This window comes from Thalassophryne amazonica, chromosome 15 (assembly GCF_902500255.1).
Source record: "Thalassophryne amazonica chromosome 15, fThaAma1.1, whole genome shotgun sequence".
Classification (NCBI taxonomy): Eukaryota; Metazoa; Chordata; class Actinopteri; order Batrachoidiformes; family Batrachoididae; genus Thalassophryne; species Thalassophryne amazonica.
Genome location: NC_047117.1, coordinates 68,517,483 through 68,533,941, shown reverse-complemented (window position 1 = coordinate 68,533,941; position 16,459 = coordinate 68,517,483). Strand labels below are relative to the sequence as shown.

Here is a 16,459-nt window from a genome sequence, read left to right as displayed (position 1 = left end):
GTTGCAGTTTTTGCTACTAACTTCAGAGTGAAGGCTGCCATGAAGAATTCTATTCTTCTGTCATGGGAGATTCGAGACAAAAACCCTTCTCAGCCCTTCACTGTAAGGAGATTTGCATTTTGGCAGGATTTGATTTTTGGATTGGCAAATCGCATGGTTTAAAGAGAGATTTTTGATGAATCGCTCGAATTAAAGATGAAAGCCGACACTACAAGAACTCCATTGTGGTGGTGAACAGATGCCAAATTGCAAAAATTGCCAGTTAATGAGAGTATGGCAGTGGTGCAGTTACCTAAGACAAACCACCAACCTCGGGTGCTGACAAATGAAGCCAATGCGGTTGTGCCAAACGTGCAGTTCCTTGAGTGGCTGCTTGAGGTCAGCTCCAAAAACGAGTCACTCCCCACAGACCCCTATGTTAAAATCTCTATGTTAAAAAACTTTACAGCAGAAGTAAACATGTTTACAGCCTGTTACAAAACAACAACAACAAAAACCTTGTTTTGTCCTATATTGCTAGTTTCTCTGTTTGTGCTAACTGCACATGGAATTTATTTATTTATTTAACCTTCAGAATAAGCACATTACTTTAAAAGATATGTCTGATATTTTCATTTTCTAAAAATGGCAGAGATTCCATTAATGTCGATAAACTGTCCGGAATTAGTTTTTTTTTTTTTTATAAGTAAAACCATGAGTGAAAAGTGCTTTGCATTTCATGTCTCCTGCCCACTGTCTGTGTTGTTGCATGTGGAAAGTAAATTACACTTTCTGTTTTTGCAACAGCAGCCGGTAGCCGGCCCGCCCATTCTGCTGGGGAGGACTGAGCTCACAGCGCTCTGATTGTTGCAAAACACGCAACAGACAGGAACTAACATGTATGATTTTAGGGTTTACAAATGTTTTTGGTCTTTAAGCTTTACTCACTATGCCAGCAAAAAAATGTTAGCGGACTGAAAGTTAGGGGAACATAATTTATCAGAAGCTAATTGGTCCACTGATGGTTTTCAGAATTAGCTGGAAAAACTAATCCGCTAACAAATAGTTAGCTTTGCTAATTAGCGGTTAGCAGAACTATGCCCACCACTGCTCGTACCCACGTCATCCATTCCAAACACCATTTCCAGCCCGCAAAAAAAAAAATTGCGTTAATAAAACTAAACCAAGGTTAGCTTGTTAGCTTTAGCTTGTTTGGTAAGTCTGATATGACAGTATATATATATATATATATATATATATATATATATATGTGTGTGTGTGTGTGTGTGTGTGTGTGTGTGTGTGTGTGTGTGACACACCTGTTCCCAATTTTTTTTAAACTAGTGTTTATAATTGTGTGTTAAGTGTAATATCCTAGGGTAATATCATGTTGTGTATTGTTTCCAACCATTCAATATTTGGTCAGGATTGTCATCTGTCTATCTGGTTGTACACAAGATAAATAGAGGCATAATTCATAGACAGCAGTAATAAACATTTATGACATTGATATAATGTTTATGACATGTTCATGATTGTCATGTAACACTTATGACAGTGTTATGTCAGTGTTAATTCTAGAATAGAATTTAAAATTCTTCTTCTTACTTATAAGGTTTTGAATAATCAGGTCCCATCTTATCTTAGGGACTTCATAGTACCATATCACCCCAATAGAACGCTTCGCTCTCAGACTGCAGGCTTACTTGTAGTTCCTAGGGTTTGTAAGAGTAGAATGGGAGGCAGAGCCTTCAGCTTTCAGGCTCCTCTCCTGTGGAACCAGCTCCCAATTCAGATCAGGGAGACAGACACCCTCTCTACTTTTAAGATTAGGCTTAAAACTTTCCTTTTTGCTAAAGTTTATAGTTAGGGCTGGATCAGGTGACCCTGAACCATCCCTTAGTTATGCTGCTATAGACTTAGACTGCTGGGGGGTTCCCATGATGCACTGAGTGTTTCTTTCTCTTTTTGCTCTGTATGCACCACTCTGCATTTAATCATTAGTGATTGATCTCTGCTCCCCTCCACAGCAGGTCTTTTTCCTGGTTCTCTCCCTCAGCCCCAACCAGTCCCAGCAGAAGACTGCCCCTTCCTGAGCCTGGTTCTGCTGGAGGTTTCTTCCTGTTAAAAGGGAGTTTTTCCTTCCCACTGTCGCCAAGTGCTTGCTCACAGGGGGTCGTTTTGACCGTTGGGGTTTTTCTTTAATTATTGTATGGCCTTGCCTTACAATATAAAGCGCCTTGGGGCAACTGTTTGTTGTGATTTGGCGCTATATAAATAAAATTGATTTGATTTATGTCACTATTATGACGATACCTTCAAGCAAAGTGTTACCGGTTTCTTTTATCTCTTTCTCTATGTCACGAAGTTAAAACAGAGAAAAAGAATCTTGACCACCTTCCGGTGCACTTTAGCAGTGGCCTTGGTAATTATTACACCGACGGAGGTGTGCACCTCGTGGTTTCTTCTCTGTGTTAAACTGCTGTTAATACAATACCTCAATTTGTGTTTTATAATGAAAGTCTTTCATTTAAGAGATTATGTTTCTTGAACTCTTAATAGGAAACAGGTGGAGGAAGTCGTGAGTTGGAATTAACAACAAACAGCAGTAAATTAATGCAGCAAAGGAGCAGATAAGGAAAAAAAAGACTTCATACTTTACATAATTATAATTAAATATGCATAAAAAGTTAAAAGTAAAGATCTGATTTGCTCTTCAGAGGGAGTTAAATAAGAGCAAGACATATTGGTGGTGTGTGTTTAGCTTATTTGGCTAAGTATAACTAACAGTATAACTGACCCTATGTCTAGATCCTGTATGGAAAGGGTCAGTCTGTGGAAGTGGATGGGAAGCTGACCCAGAAACTGATCACTGGTTTGGAGCCAGATACCCAGTACTCTTTTCTCCTCACCAACCGAGCCAACAGCGCCGGGGGCCTACAGCACCGCGTCACTGCCACCACTGCCCCCGACATCCTAAAAACCAAACCCATCGTTGTGGGAAAGATCAACGCTGATGGCATAGTGACGGTGCAACTCCCGTCTGTGCAAACCACAGCTCAAGTCAGGTAATGGTGAAGGAGTGACAAAAGAAGCTAGTGCCAATTATTTGACAATAATGACTTAAATTTATATAGCACCTGTCACAATACTCAAGAACACTATACACAGCGAGGGATGACGTTAGAGACCATAGGCCTCAGTGAGCAGGTAAGATTTCAGATGATTCTTAAGTGTCCACAGAAGGAGTGCTGATAGAAGACAGTTCCAGAGAGTGGAGGATGCTAAACTGAAGCCTCTGTCCCCAACTGGTCACACTCTGGTGTGGAGGCTGGCAGCAAAACCAGTCTGCAAACTCCCACACAAAATGCAAGACGAAAACACAAAGCAGAGAATCTCGTCAAAATATAAATACAAAGTGGATGCAGTCCTTAACATTCATCTTTCAAGTTCAGCTTGAATGACGGTGCATCCGGAAAGTATTAACAGCGCTTCACTTTTTTCCACATTTTATAATGTTCACAGCCTTATTACAAATTAATGAATTCATTTTTCACCCAAGATTGTACACTCAGTACCCCATAATGACAATATGAAAACAGTTTTTTTAAATGCTTGCAAATTTATTAAAAAATAAATAAGAAATCACATGCACGAGTATTCACACCCTATGCTCAGTATTTTGTCGGTGCACCTTTGGCAGCAATTACAGCCTCAAGTCTTCCTGAATATGATGCCACAAGCTTGGTGCACCTATCTTTGGGCAGTTTTTTTCCCGTTCTTCTTTGCAGCACCTCTCAAGCTCTAGGCATCGGTGAAGAGAGAATTTTGTTTCTCATGGCCTGAGAGTCCTTCAGGTGCCTTTTGGCAAACTCCAGGCGGGCTGCCATGCGCCTTTTACTAAGAAGTGGCTTCTGTCTGCCCACTCTACCATACAAGCCTGATTGATGGATGGCTGCATAGATGGTTGTCCTTCTGGAAGGTTTTCCTCTCTCCACAGAGGAATACTAGAGCTCTGACAGAGTGACCATCGGGTTCTTGGTCACCTCCCTAACTAATGCAATTCTCCCCCAGTCACTCAGTTTAGATGGGTGACCAGCTCTAGGAAGAGTCCTGGTGAATCTGAACTTCTTCCAGTTATGGATGAGGGAAGCCACTGTGCTCATTGGACCTTCAAAGCAGCACAAACGTTTCTGTACCCTTACCCAGATTTGTGCCTCGAAACAGTTCTGCCTCTGAGGTCAACAGACAATTTCTTTGACTTCATGCTTGGTTTGTGCTCTGAGATGAACTGTCAACTGTGGGACCTTATATGTAGACAGGTGTGTCTTTCCAAATCATGTCCAATCCAATGAATTTACCCCAGGTGGACAGTGGAAGCAGAAGGCACCTGAGCTCAATTTTGAGCTTCATGACAAAGGCTGTGAATATTTACATACATGTGATTTCTTAGCTTTTTTAAAATTTTTAATAAATTTGCAAAAATCTAAAAAAAAACTTTTTCACATAGTTATTATGGGGTGTTGTGTGTAGAATTTTGAGGAGAAAAAATTATTTCACCCATTTAGGAATAAGGCTGTAACATAAACTGTGGAAAAAGTGAAGCGCTGTGAATACTTTCCAGATCCACTGTTACTCCATCCGTGCGCAAATGTTCTCACATCTCATTTTCTGTATATATATATATATATATATATATATATATATATATATATATATATATATATATATAATTACATAAAAGACAATGAGAAAACATAATCTAAGACATAACCTCAGTGTTTGCTCTCTTGTCAGGGGCTACTATCTGGTTGTGGTACCACTGAAGAAACAGAGAGGAGGGAAATTTCTTAATCCCTGGGTAGACCCTGACCAGATGAACATGGATGAGGTGAGACATGCAGCAGATAACCAATACATAATTCATCTTTCACATCATAACATACCAAGCAGACCTCCTCTGATTTCCCCATAGTAGCTCCCGCCACATTTGGCAGAGTCCTTCAGAGTAGGCACACCACTAAACAAAAGTCACTTTTTTACTGAGCTTTGTGGACTCCAAACAACCTCAGCCCCACCTGTGCTCAGCTTGGGACAGTACAAGAAAGGCATGGAGTGCACTCCGTTTGTAACTCCTGATATCTCTGAGTGAGTTGTTCTGCACAACGTGCTAAAATTGGGTGGGACAATGTGCAATGAGCCCGCACCAACCCAACCCGAACATGAGGCAGCTTGGAGACTGATCAACCTCCTGAAATCTTTCAATATTTTGAAAACTGGCACCTTAACAAAAACAATAAATAAATATATTGCAAAGTATTTTAGGTAATTACTGCCCATAATGAATAGCTAAATGTTGATAAATAATGAGTTATACCATCTGAGACATGGTCATGTCTCCCGAACGGTCATTTGTATTGGACTTCTGTGCTAGTCATGGACTGTCCAGAACAAACACCATGTTCGACCATAATGATGCTCATAAGTGGACATGGTACCAGAGCACCCTAGGCCCAAGATCAATGATCGATTTTATGATTGTATCATCTGATCTGAGGCTGCATGTTCTGGACACTCGGGTGAAGAGAGGGGCAGAGCTGTCAACTGATCACCATCTGGTGGTGAGCTGGATCAGAGGGTGGGAGAGGACTTTGGACAGATCTGGTAAGACCAAATGAATTGTGTGGGTGAACTGGGAATGTCAGGAGAAGCTCACTGTCCAACAGATCTTCAACTCAACTTCAGTAGCATGGTCCAAGCAGAGGGTCACCCCTTTGTGTCTGGTCTGCTTGAGGTTTCTTCCTCAAATCAAGAGGGAGTTTTTCCTTACCACTGTCACCTGTGTGCTTGCTCTAGGGGTTGATAAGGTTAGACCTTACTTGTGTGAAGCGCCTTGAGGCAGCTTCATTGTGATTTGGCACTATATAAATGAAATAAATTGAAATTAATTGTACTCACACCTCCAGCAGAGCTTTTCTTGCATCCCTGTGGAAGTTGGAGGCATTGAACCAGAATGGGCAATGTTCAAAGCTCCCATTGCTGAAGTGCAGCGGGGAGCTGTGGCCTGAATGTCTTAGGTGCCTCAAAGGTCGGCAACCCTCAAACACTGTGGTGGACACCAGTGTTCAGGGAAGTTGTCCGTCTGAAGAAGGAGTCTTTCCGGGATATGTTATCTCAGAGGTCTCCGGAAGCAGTTGCAAGGTACCAACAGGCCCGAAGGGCAGCAGCCTCTGTTGTGGGGGAGGCAAAGCAGCGGGTGTGGGAGGAGTTCGGAGCAACCATGGAAAAGGACTTACAGTTGGCACCAAGGTGCTTCTGGCGAACCATGAGGCACCTCAGGAGGGGAAAACAGAGAACCATCCAAGCTGTCTACAGTAAGGATGGGACTCTGTTGACCTCAACTGAGGATATAATCTGCCGCTGAAAGGAACACTTTGAGGAACCCCTGCATCAGACTGGAAAACCCTCTATAGTAAGGGCAGAGCTGGAAGCTGATGGAGGATTATCATGAATCATGAGTATCATGAATTTCCCAAGTCACTGAGGAAGTCAAACAACTCTGCAGTGGCAAGGCCCTGGGGTTTGATGAGATCCGTCCAGAAATGCTGAAGGCTCTGGGTGTGGAGGGACTGTCGTGGATGAGATGTCTCTTCAACATTGCGTTAAGGTCTGGGACAGTGCCTACGGAGTGGCAAACTGGGGTGGTGGTCCCCATATTTAAAAAACAAGGGGACCAGAAAGTATGTGTCAATTACAGGAGCATCACACCACTCAGCCTCCCTGGTAAAGGCTACTCCAGGGTGCTGGAATGGAGGGTTCAGCGGATAGTCAAACCTCTGAAGAGGAACACTGCGGGTGTCATCCTGGTTGTGGAACAACTGACCAAGTCTTCACTCTCACAAGGATCTTAGAGGGGGCCTGAGAGTATACCAATGCACTCCACATGCGGTTTTTGGACTTGGAGAAAGGTACCCCGGGAGACACAGTGGGATGTGCTGTGGGAGTATGGAGTGTGGGGGGTCCCTTCTTAGGGCCATCCAATCACTGTACTCACAAAGCGGGAGCTGTGTTCGGGTGCTCGGCAGTAAGGCGGGCTCATTTCCGGTGGAGGTTAGCCTCCGCCTGGGCTACGCCTTGTCACCAATCCTGTTTGTGATATTCATGGGCAGGATATCGAGGCATAGTCGAGGAGGAGGAGAGTTTCCAGTTTGGTGGACTCAGGGTCTCATCACTGCTTTTTGCAGATGATGTGGTCCTGTTGGCTTCATCGGCCTGTGACCTCCAACACTCCAACTTTGTCCCTGATGTCCTTAGACAGCTCTTTGGTCTTAGCCATGGTGGATAGGTTGGAGTGTAATTGATTGTCCGCACAGGTGTCTTTTATACAGGTAACAAGTTCAAACAGGTGCAATTAATACAGGTAGAGTGCAGAATATATGGGGTTCTTAAAGAAAAACTAACAAGTCTGTTTGAGCCAGAATTCTTGCTGGTTGGTAGGTGATCAAATACTTATTTCATGCAATAAAATGCAAATTAATTATTTAAAACTCATACAATATGATTTTCTGGATTTTTTGGGGGGATTCAGTCTCTCACAGCTGAAGTGTACCTAAAAGTTGCAGACGTCTCCAGTCTTTGTAGGTGGGGAAACTTCCAAAATCAACAGTGGTTGAAATGCTTATTTTCCCCTCTGCACAGACAAACTCAGGTTACGATAATAGTAAGAATCAACATTGATCTACAAATACTGTGTCCTGTAAGATTTGAGTCATATTTCTGTCATGAGGATACTTACATTTTTATGTTTATGTTTTCAGGTGCAAACAACTATTTACACAAATATAGGATAAAGCAGTATTACTCTCTACAGTTATTGGTGATAAAACCTATGAAAGACACACTCCCAGCATTTAAGAAATGTTTGAAGGAAAATGATATTGAAAATTGAGAAGGGAATTTATATCATTGCTTTTCACTGTCCAGGCAGGGGATAAAATCCAGTATGGATTAGCCAATACCCAGGTTAACAATGGCCACCCCCGGGACTGTTATTCAGCATGTTGCCAGCAGAAACTATACTATTGATGGGTGAAGGGGGAGAAGGAGAGGGGGAGACCATGTCTGAAGACAGCAAGTGTAAAAGTGTGGAGGTGATAGTTGGAATTTTGAATGTTGGCACTATAACTGGAAAAAGAAGAAAGCTGGCTGATATCATGAAGAGCCAAAAGGTAGACATATTGTCTGTACAAGAGACCATGTGGAAGGGAGTAATGCCAGGCACATCAGAAGTGGGTTCCAACTGTACTGTCATGGTGTGATTTAGAAAATATTTAGGTTTAATATTTAGGTGTCAGGATTATCCTGAAGAAAGAACATGTGAAAAGTGTGTGATGAGTGTGAAACTGGAAATTTAAGGTGGGACATTGAATGTCATCACCACGTATGTCACAAAAGGGAGATGTGAGATGGAAGAGAAAGTGTGAGTGAATTTGGATGAGGTGATGGAAAGTGCAGTGATTAGAGTAGACTTCAGTGGGCATGTTGGTGACACAGAGGGCGATGTAAAATGTCATGCAGAGGAATGTGGTTTGGCAGATGATGGTGGATTTTCCAAAAAGATGTAACCTGCGTCGTGTCTATCCTACACTAGATTTGAATTTACGACCTCTGATATGTGAGATACTTTAATCACAAGGCTGTTGCTAGCATGTTGTTTAGTGTCTGCATCCACTGGCATGCAGGATATATACTTGATAAGATTACTTAATGGACCTTGTACTGTATTTCGGTGGAGGAGCATGACATTTTTAATTCCATAATTTTAGAAATGATTCGGTTCATTTAAAAATATTGTCCTTAACTCAAACTTTTCTTCTGCGTCCACTTTGAGGAGGTTAGGAAAAAATGGACACTGAGTGGACATGTTCAGAGCCTTCATTGCAGAAGTGGCTGGGTCCAACGCCTGCTCCTTCACATTGAAAAGACTCAGTTGACGTGATTTGAACATTCGGGGGTATTTCACATGCATGCAACTGGGAGAACCTGAGGTACTTGGGAGTTCCCAGGTGTTACTGTATGTTGAGGCTGGAATGTAGTACCTCTTGGTTACGTTACTTAGCCTGCTACAACCATTGCTACATTGCTACTTTTTTATTTCCCCTCTCTCTTTTCCCTCACTTTCAGCTTCTGAAAGAAATCAACAGGACTAGTGTCAGCCGCGCCCTCCGTGTCCGCAGACAGGCTAGCCTATCAGATCCCAAGGCCTATGTTGGTGCCCACTTTAAGACGCTCCCTTTGGAATTTACATCAGGTGACGGGCAAAATTATGGTGATTTCCGCAATCGTCCACTCCTGAATGGACAGGAGTATGTGTTCTTTGTTCTTGCTCTATTGGACCTCTCTGAAAATGTGAGTAAAAGTGCAAAGACACCCAAACATGCAGGTTAGATTCAAATTTAAAGTGTAAATACAAAACAAACCCGTGTCTTTCCCTAGACCATGTACGCCACCAGCCCTTTTTCTGACTCTGTGACTTCATCTGACGTGGATCCACAGCCAATCATTGATGAGGAGGAGGGGCTATTGTGGGTGGTGGGGCCTGTGTTGGCTGTCATCTTCATTGTGTGCATCGTCATTGCCATTCTTCTTTTCAAGAGGTAAGGGCACCATGAAGGACGCACAATAGGAAAGAGATGAACTGACAAAAGGAAGATGGTGATCCTGGAGTAAAATGTTAACCAATTAAACTGAGCTGTTCCAATAGAAAATGAACTGGGTGAGTTCTGAAATCTGTGCAGCAACTAAAATAGCCAACACAGCAGATGGGGAATTATTGCCCATTAGCATTCTTCGTGGTTCTTTATTAGCAATAACATTTTATATATATATATATTAGGGGTGGGCAAACATAAAAAATCTTAATCGCATTAACTCAATGACTTTCTGTGATTAATCATGATTAATCACATGGTATATGTGAAACCCAAAAATGAATTCAAAAGCCGCTTAAAAGCACAGTTTTATTTGAAAATGTAAATGAACATTGCATAAATTTGAAAATGTAAATTTCAACTGAAACACACTAATGAAATCAAATATAAAACCACTGGCAGGTCATTTGTTATCCTGTTTCATATCAAAATAATATTCATGTCCATGACTAAATGTACTAAAACAAATACATCACAACTGTACACATACCACAATTTGATATGTGTACAATTGTGATATATTTGTTTTAGTATATTTAGATTTTGTTGTGATTTGACACTTTATAAGCCGATTAAATTGAATTGAAATTGAACATTTTATTGAGTCTTAAAGTAAATAAATATGAATTTGGTCACTGGATCCTTAAACTTTGTACATAATGAACTCTACATGGTGAATCCTTGATCTCTGGACATAAATAGGAATAAACAAAATCTGTAGTTTTTGTCAAAAGCTTTTCCTTTCAGACATTGGCATGAATGTGTTTCCATATATCTGAGCTGAGCTTACAGCTGCTGTGCTTCACTTCAGGATGTAATTTGAAAAGAAAATACAGCATGTTTCATTTTGGGAGGAAAAAAAAACGTTTTAGTCGATTGTAGTTTCTTGTCTGTATTACATTTGGAAAGAGGTGTCATTTTATTCATTTTGAAGTTATTAATTCCGACCGGACTCTGTCTCAGCCGCGCAGCGTTTCGAGCTGTGTGAACGGAACGGAGAACGATTCTCGTTTCTTGACAGCAACAAGACAAGAGTCCCAGTTAGTGACTTTAATCCACACAAAAGTGACTGACGATATTTTAATGGCTTTGCGAGGGGTTAAGAAGCGGCTTGCCGTTTCTGAAGAGCAGTGAATCAAAGAACCAACGAGCTACTGGATCGAAGCATTGCTTCAATGGTTCATGGTTTCAAAGTGGAGCCGCGCTGCAGAAATAGTTTATTACAGACCAAACCCTGTATATCCGACTTTATTTGTATGTCTGTATGACTCTGAAACTCGGAAAAATCCATATAATTTACGGACTATAGGTTGACATGAAAACCACCGAAAAGCTGTGTTCACCGCGGGGAAGCGTTCGGCTTTTCAAGATTATTCAAGATTTTTTTTTACCGATGACGAACGATGCATAAAAAAAAATCCAGTCCAAACCAGTCTGGATCCGGGCCTGATCCTGTAGAACTTTGTACCGAAAATGTCCATTCAAAAGTTCAGCGTCTTTCTGCATTTTGTTTTGTTGTGCATTGCATAGCCTGTACGTTTCTCGATCCTCGTGTCGTTTTCTGTGTGAACTCAGCTATCAGCAGGAAGCAGCAGCATAAGCTCGCCCCCGACTGACGCTTTCAAAATAAAAGGCAACGAGCAACAGTCATAAAAGTCAAAAAAAAAATAAACCGCAGCGTTAAGGGGAGGAACAAAATTGTCGGCGATAATGACCTCAATAATTAACGCAACGTTAGTACGTTAACGTTGCCCAGCCCTAATATATACTCAACAAAAATATAAACGCAACACTTTTGGTTTTGCTCCCATTTTGTGTGAGATGAACTCAAAGATCTAAAACTTTTTCCACATACACAATATCACCATTTCCCTCAAATATTGTTCACAAACCAGTCTAAATCTGTGATAGTGAGCACTTCTCCTTTGCTGAGATAATCCATCCCACCTCACAGGTGTGCCATATCAAGATGCTGATTAGACACCATGATTAGTGCACAGGTGTGCCTTAGACTGCCCACAATAAAAGGCCACTCTGAAAGGTGCAGTTTTGTTTTATTAGCAGGAGAGAGTATATCTCACCCGTGTTGGCCTCCCTTCATTGGCTTCCTGTTAATGCTAGAATAGAATTTAAAATTCTTCTTCTTACTTATAAGGTTTTGAATAATCAGGTCCCATCTTATCTTAGGGACCTCGTAGTACCATATTACCCCATTAGAGCGCTTCGCTCTCAGACTGCGGGCTTACTTGTAGTTCCTAGGGTTTGTAAGAGTAGAATGGGAGGCAGAGCCTTCAGCTTTCAGGCTCCTCTCCTGTGGAACCAGCTCCCAATTCAGATCAGGGAGACAGATACCCTCTCTACTTTTAAGATTAGGCTTAAAACTTTCCTTTTCGCTAAGGCTTATAGTTAGGGCTGGATCGGGTGACCCTGGACCATCCCTTGGTTATGTTGCTTTAGACGTAGACTGTGGGGGGGTTCCCATGATGCACTGTTTCTTTCTCTTTTTGCTCCGTATGCATCACTCTGCATTTAATCATTAGTGATCGATCTCTTTTTCCTGGTTCTTTCCCTCAGCCCCAACCAGTCTCAGCAGAAGACTGCCCCTCCCTGAGCCTGGTTCTGCTGGAGGTTTCTTCCTGTTAAAAGGGAGTTTTTCCTTCCCACTGTGGCCAAGTGCTTGCTCATAGGGGGTCGTTTTGACCGTTGGGGTTTTTCATAATTATTGTATGGCCTTGCCTTGCAATGTGGAGCGCCTTGGGGCAACTGTTTGTTGTGATTTGGCGCTATATAAGAAAAAAGTTGATTGATTGATTGATTGGGGGGGGGATACCAGTCAGTATCTGGTGTGACCACCATTTGCCTCATGCAGTGCAACACATCTCCTTCGCATCATCCATGAAGAGAACACCTCTCCAACGTGCCAAACGCCAGCGAATGTGAGCATTTGCCCACTCAGGTCGGTTACGACGACGAACTGGAGTCAGGTCAAGACCCCGATGAGGACGACGAGCATGCAGATGAGCTTCCCTGAGATGGTTTCTGACAGTTTGTGCAGAAATTCTTTGGTTATGCAAACCGATTGTTTCAGCAGCTGTCTGAGTGGCTGGTCTCAGACGATCTTGGAGGTGAACATGCTGGATGTGGAGGTCCTGGGCTGGTGTGGTTACACGTGGTCTGCGGTTGTGAGGCTGGTTGGATGTACCGCCAAATTCTCTGAAACGCCTTTGGAGACGGCTTATGGTAGAGAAATGAACATTCAATACACGAGCAACAGCTCTGGTTGACATTCCTGCTGTCAGCATGCCAATTTCACGCTTCCTCAAATCTTGCGACATCTGTGGCATTGTGCTGTGTGATAAAACTGCACCTTTCAGAGTGGCCTTTTATTGTGGGCAGTCTAAGGCACATGTGCACTAATCATGGTGTCTAATCAGCATCTTGATATGGCACACCTGTGAGGTGGGATGGATTATCTCAGCAAAGGAGAAGTGCTCACTATCACAGATTTAGACTGGTTTGTGAACAATATTTGAGGGAAATGGTGATATTGTGTATGTGGAAAAAGTTTTAGATCTTTGAGTTCATCTCATACAAAATGGGAGCAAAACCAAAAGTGTTGCATTTATAGTATACCATGGTCAGTGAAAATTCCATGTCTAACTGGCGTGCATTATTTTCGTGTATACACACACGTAGTTCAGTGAGTTAAGTCACTGTAATATCACTCCGCTCTGGTCGTCACCACAGCAAAGCACAAATCAGTTATCGCAGATCAGCTGTGTTTTGACAGGTGAATGACAGAAACGTGATAAAACATGGATTTCCACATGAATTTTAATATTTTTGGCCAAAATAAAACAGTTGAGGAATGGGAAGAGGAGGAGAGCAAACAAGAAGACCAGCAAAAGCAACGGCATAAAGATTTAACATCGGACGAACTTGACAAGATTGAAGATGGGAAGGAAGAAGAGAACGGTTGCCAAGGATGAAAATATCTTGAGACTGGCATAAAATAGTCCCAAATACTTACAGATTTTTATATACTTTCCATTTTTAAATAAATATTTGTGTGTTAGCTCACTGTGTGGGACCATGGTATAAGCGGGTTAAACAACTCAAAGCTGTGCATTATACGGTTTGAATGCACTTAGTGGAGTAACACCACTCCGCTTCGCATCGTGGTGTTTTAGACTCCGCGTCGTGCATTCACGACTTCTCATTGTTTAAAAATATATATATATATAGATGTGGATATAGATATCCATATAGATGGAGATGTGCAACAAGGAATTGAACCCAGGTCCACATGTTGGTAGCCCAACTCCTTATCCCACTAAATTGCTTGCTCTTTAAAGAGATGCATGACCAGAAATTTATCCAAGGTCTACATATAGATAACCCATCTCCTGATTCCACTAAGCTACAAGGAGATGTATGACCAGGAATTGAATCCAGGTCTACATATTGCTAGCCCAACTCCTGATCCCACTAAGTTACCTGCTCTACAAGATCTACATTATTTTATCATTTTCAGGATTCATCATTGCATGTGAAGGAGGTGCTTATTTACATCATATCGAACACCCAAGCAGTGTTAACTGGTCGTTTCTATGAGAGACTGAGCAGTGTTTTAGTCTGTTATGATTTTTTGGAGCGGGTGCTAATATTTTTCATTCTTGTCTGTGTTTTTATCTGCTCTTCTCTCTGTTTGGATCCAGCAAACCTGACAGGTAAATAACCTCTATCTTTTACAATTTCCTGTGTCCTACGGGGGTCTTTTTCATCAAAAAAGCCTTTCCCAGAAAAGCTTTCCGAACCGAAACACAGAGATCATTAAACCTGAGAGTCTGTTGGTAACATATGAAAAGCCGCAGCAGTAGGCCCAGTAATCAAAAGAGCTCTAATGAAATTTGAAACAAAACATTTCCAGAGAATGGCCATTTATATCTGTAACGGTCTACAGAGAGAAAGTGCGCGGCTTTTGTGGGATGTTTAACTCTGATGTATTAGGTTATAAGTCCCATATTTTCGCCAGTTCCCTATTTTCATACAATACTGTAGCTCCCAGGTCGCCGAGTCGAGATGTGTGTGAAGAATGTTATGTATTGTTCCAGAAAAAGAGCTGAAGCTGAGGGCAGGAAGGGTAGTTTTCCCTGCAGCAAAGCCATGTCATCGCATCATCCTACGGACCCTGTGGAGCTACGCAGGATCAACTTCCAAACGCCAGGTAGAACAAACCTACATGCGTGTTTGGTATATGATTTATTGCATTACTTCTCTTTCTCTTTATATTGATGTTTGATCCTGCTGTCATTTCCTTTTTCAGCATATCGTGTATCCGTGTACCGTGGTTATCGTCGTTTGTCAAGTTAGTTGGACTTGATCAACCACAGATCTCTTTTTTTCATGCTAACATTCCATGCCATATACAATGAACCTGCTTAAATTGTCGTCATCATTTCTAAAATCTTCTAGAGACACATGCTCTATACTCCAAACATCTAAACATTGCTTTTGTTCAAACTATTAACCATCCACAGTATTGTGCAAAAATAAATAAATAAAAAATGGTGGTGATGCAAAGACTATACAAAAAAGTGAAAAGTTTTTAGATAACAACTAATTGACACTAAACAGTTCTTCTCTGGGATCTTCAACACTGAGGTACTTGTGGGCTGGATCACTCCCAAAGAAATGCACCACATGGGCAAAATGTGATAGATGACATTACCTCAAGTGATACAATTCATCTTAGTCTCCTTAAGCAGTTATTTGACAGCAAGTCATTCCAACAGTACCCAAGGATCATCCTCAGAGACCTACCACACTCAAAAAATGGCTCATTGGATGAACGCAATTCAGTTATGTGCAGGATTTCCGTCTAATAAATATATGTAGCCCCAACTCAAACAAAGTACATCCATGCAACATAATGTAAGTTCATTTAGTTGGGACTACATATATTTTTAAGATGGAAATCCAATCCAGTGAGTCATCTGTTTGAATGTATCACTCAAACAGATGACTCATTGGATGAACTCAATTCAGCTACGGGCAGGATTTCCATGCTGTAGTTCCAACTAAAGTAAATGTTGTGTGTGGGCCGCTGAAGAGGAGGTACTGCTGGCCCATCACCACCAGAGGGCGCCCTGCCTGGAGTGCGGGCTCCAGGCACCAGAGGGCGCCACCGCCTGATGAGAGCAGCCAGGATGACAGCTGTCACCATTACTGGACACAGCTGACTTCACTCAGTACGGAGGTATATCAGCAGGACAGCGTCTCCACCTCAGTGCCGAGATATCACCTTGAGTTTAAGGTAATCACCTCTGCAACAGATACTGTATCTTTGTGACAATACATTATAAACTTTTCAGGACAGCGGAAGGCCAAGTGTTCGGATAAGTACTCACCTTTCCTGCTTCAGTGTGACAAGAGGTGGAGGCGGCTTTGCCCCTCTCATCTACTGGGTGCGGTCGCATCCCAACCTGTGTGTTTGTGTTCTTTCCCGCCAGCAGTACCGGATCCGACGAGCGGAGGCAGTGGCCACCTGGGAATTCGGGACTTGGCGGTTCCAGTACTTCTGGGTTTCGGTGGCAGAGGAGATCTGGGTGGTTCCGGTTCAACTAGGACGGACGTCTCCTACCTTCGGGCCTGTCCACAAGACACCAGCAGATTTCGGCTTACAAATTGCTAATTGTTGTATCAGTTGTGCTATTTTCACAACAGTAAAACTTGTTCTTACTTTTCTCCATTGTCCGTTCATTGCGCCC

General features: G+C 42.2%; 1 protein-coding gene across 22 annotated transcripts in view; it reads left to right on the top strand.

Moving 5' to 3' along the window:
- The window catches only part of LOC117527150 (receptor-type tyrosine-protein phosphatase delta-like), a 527,875-nt gene that overhangs the window by 447,001 nt on the left and 64,415 nt on the right, over positions 1–16,459 (top strand). For 14 of the 22 annotated variants that reach the window (XM_034189350.1, XM_034189347.1, XM_034189346.1 and 11 more), the window contains 8 exons: positions 8–102; positions 2,791–3,047; positions 4,777–4,870; positions 9,163–9,387; positions 9,475–9,635; positions 14,408–14,419; positions 14,804–14,916; positions 15,016–15,057. In XM_034189350.1, coding sequence (XP_034045241.1) covers positions 8–102; positions 2,791–3,047; positions 4,777–4,870; positions 9,163–9,387; positions 9,475–9,635; positions 14,408–14,419; positions 14,804–14,916; positions 15,016–15,057 — 999 coding nt within the window. The remainder of the gene's footprint in view (positions 1–7; positions 103–2,790; positions 3,048–4,776; positions 4,871–9,162; positions 9,388–9,474; positions 9,636–14,407; positions 14,420–14,803; positions 14,917–15,015; positions 15,058–16,459) is intronic. The other 8 variants (XM_034189362.1, XM_034189358.1, XM_034189361.1 and 5 more) reach the window with 1 other exon arrangement.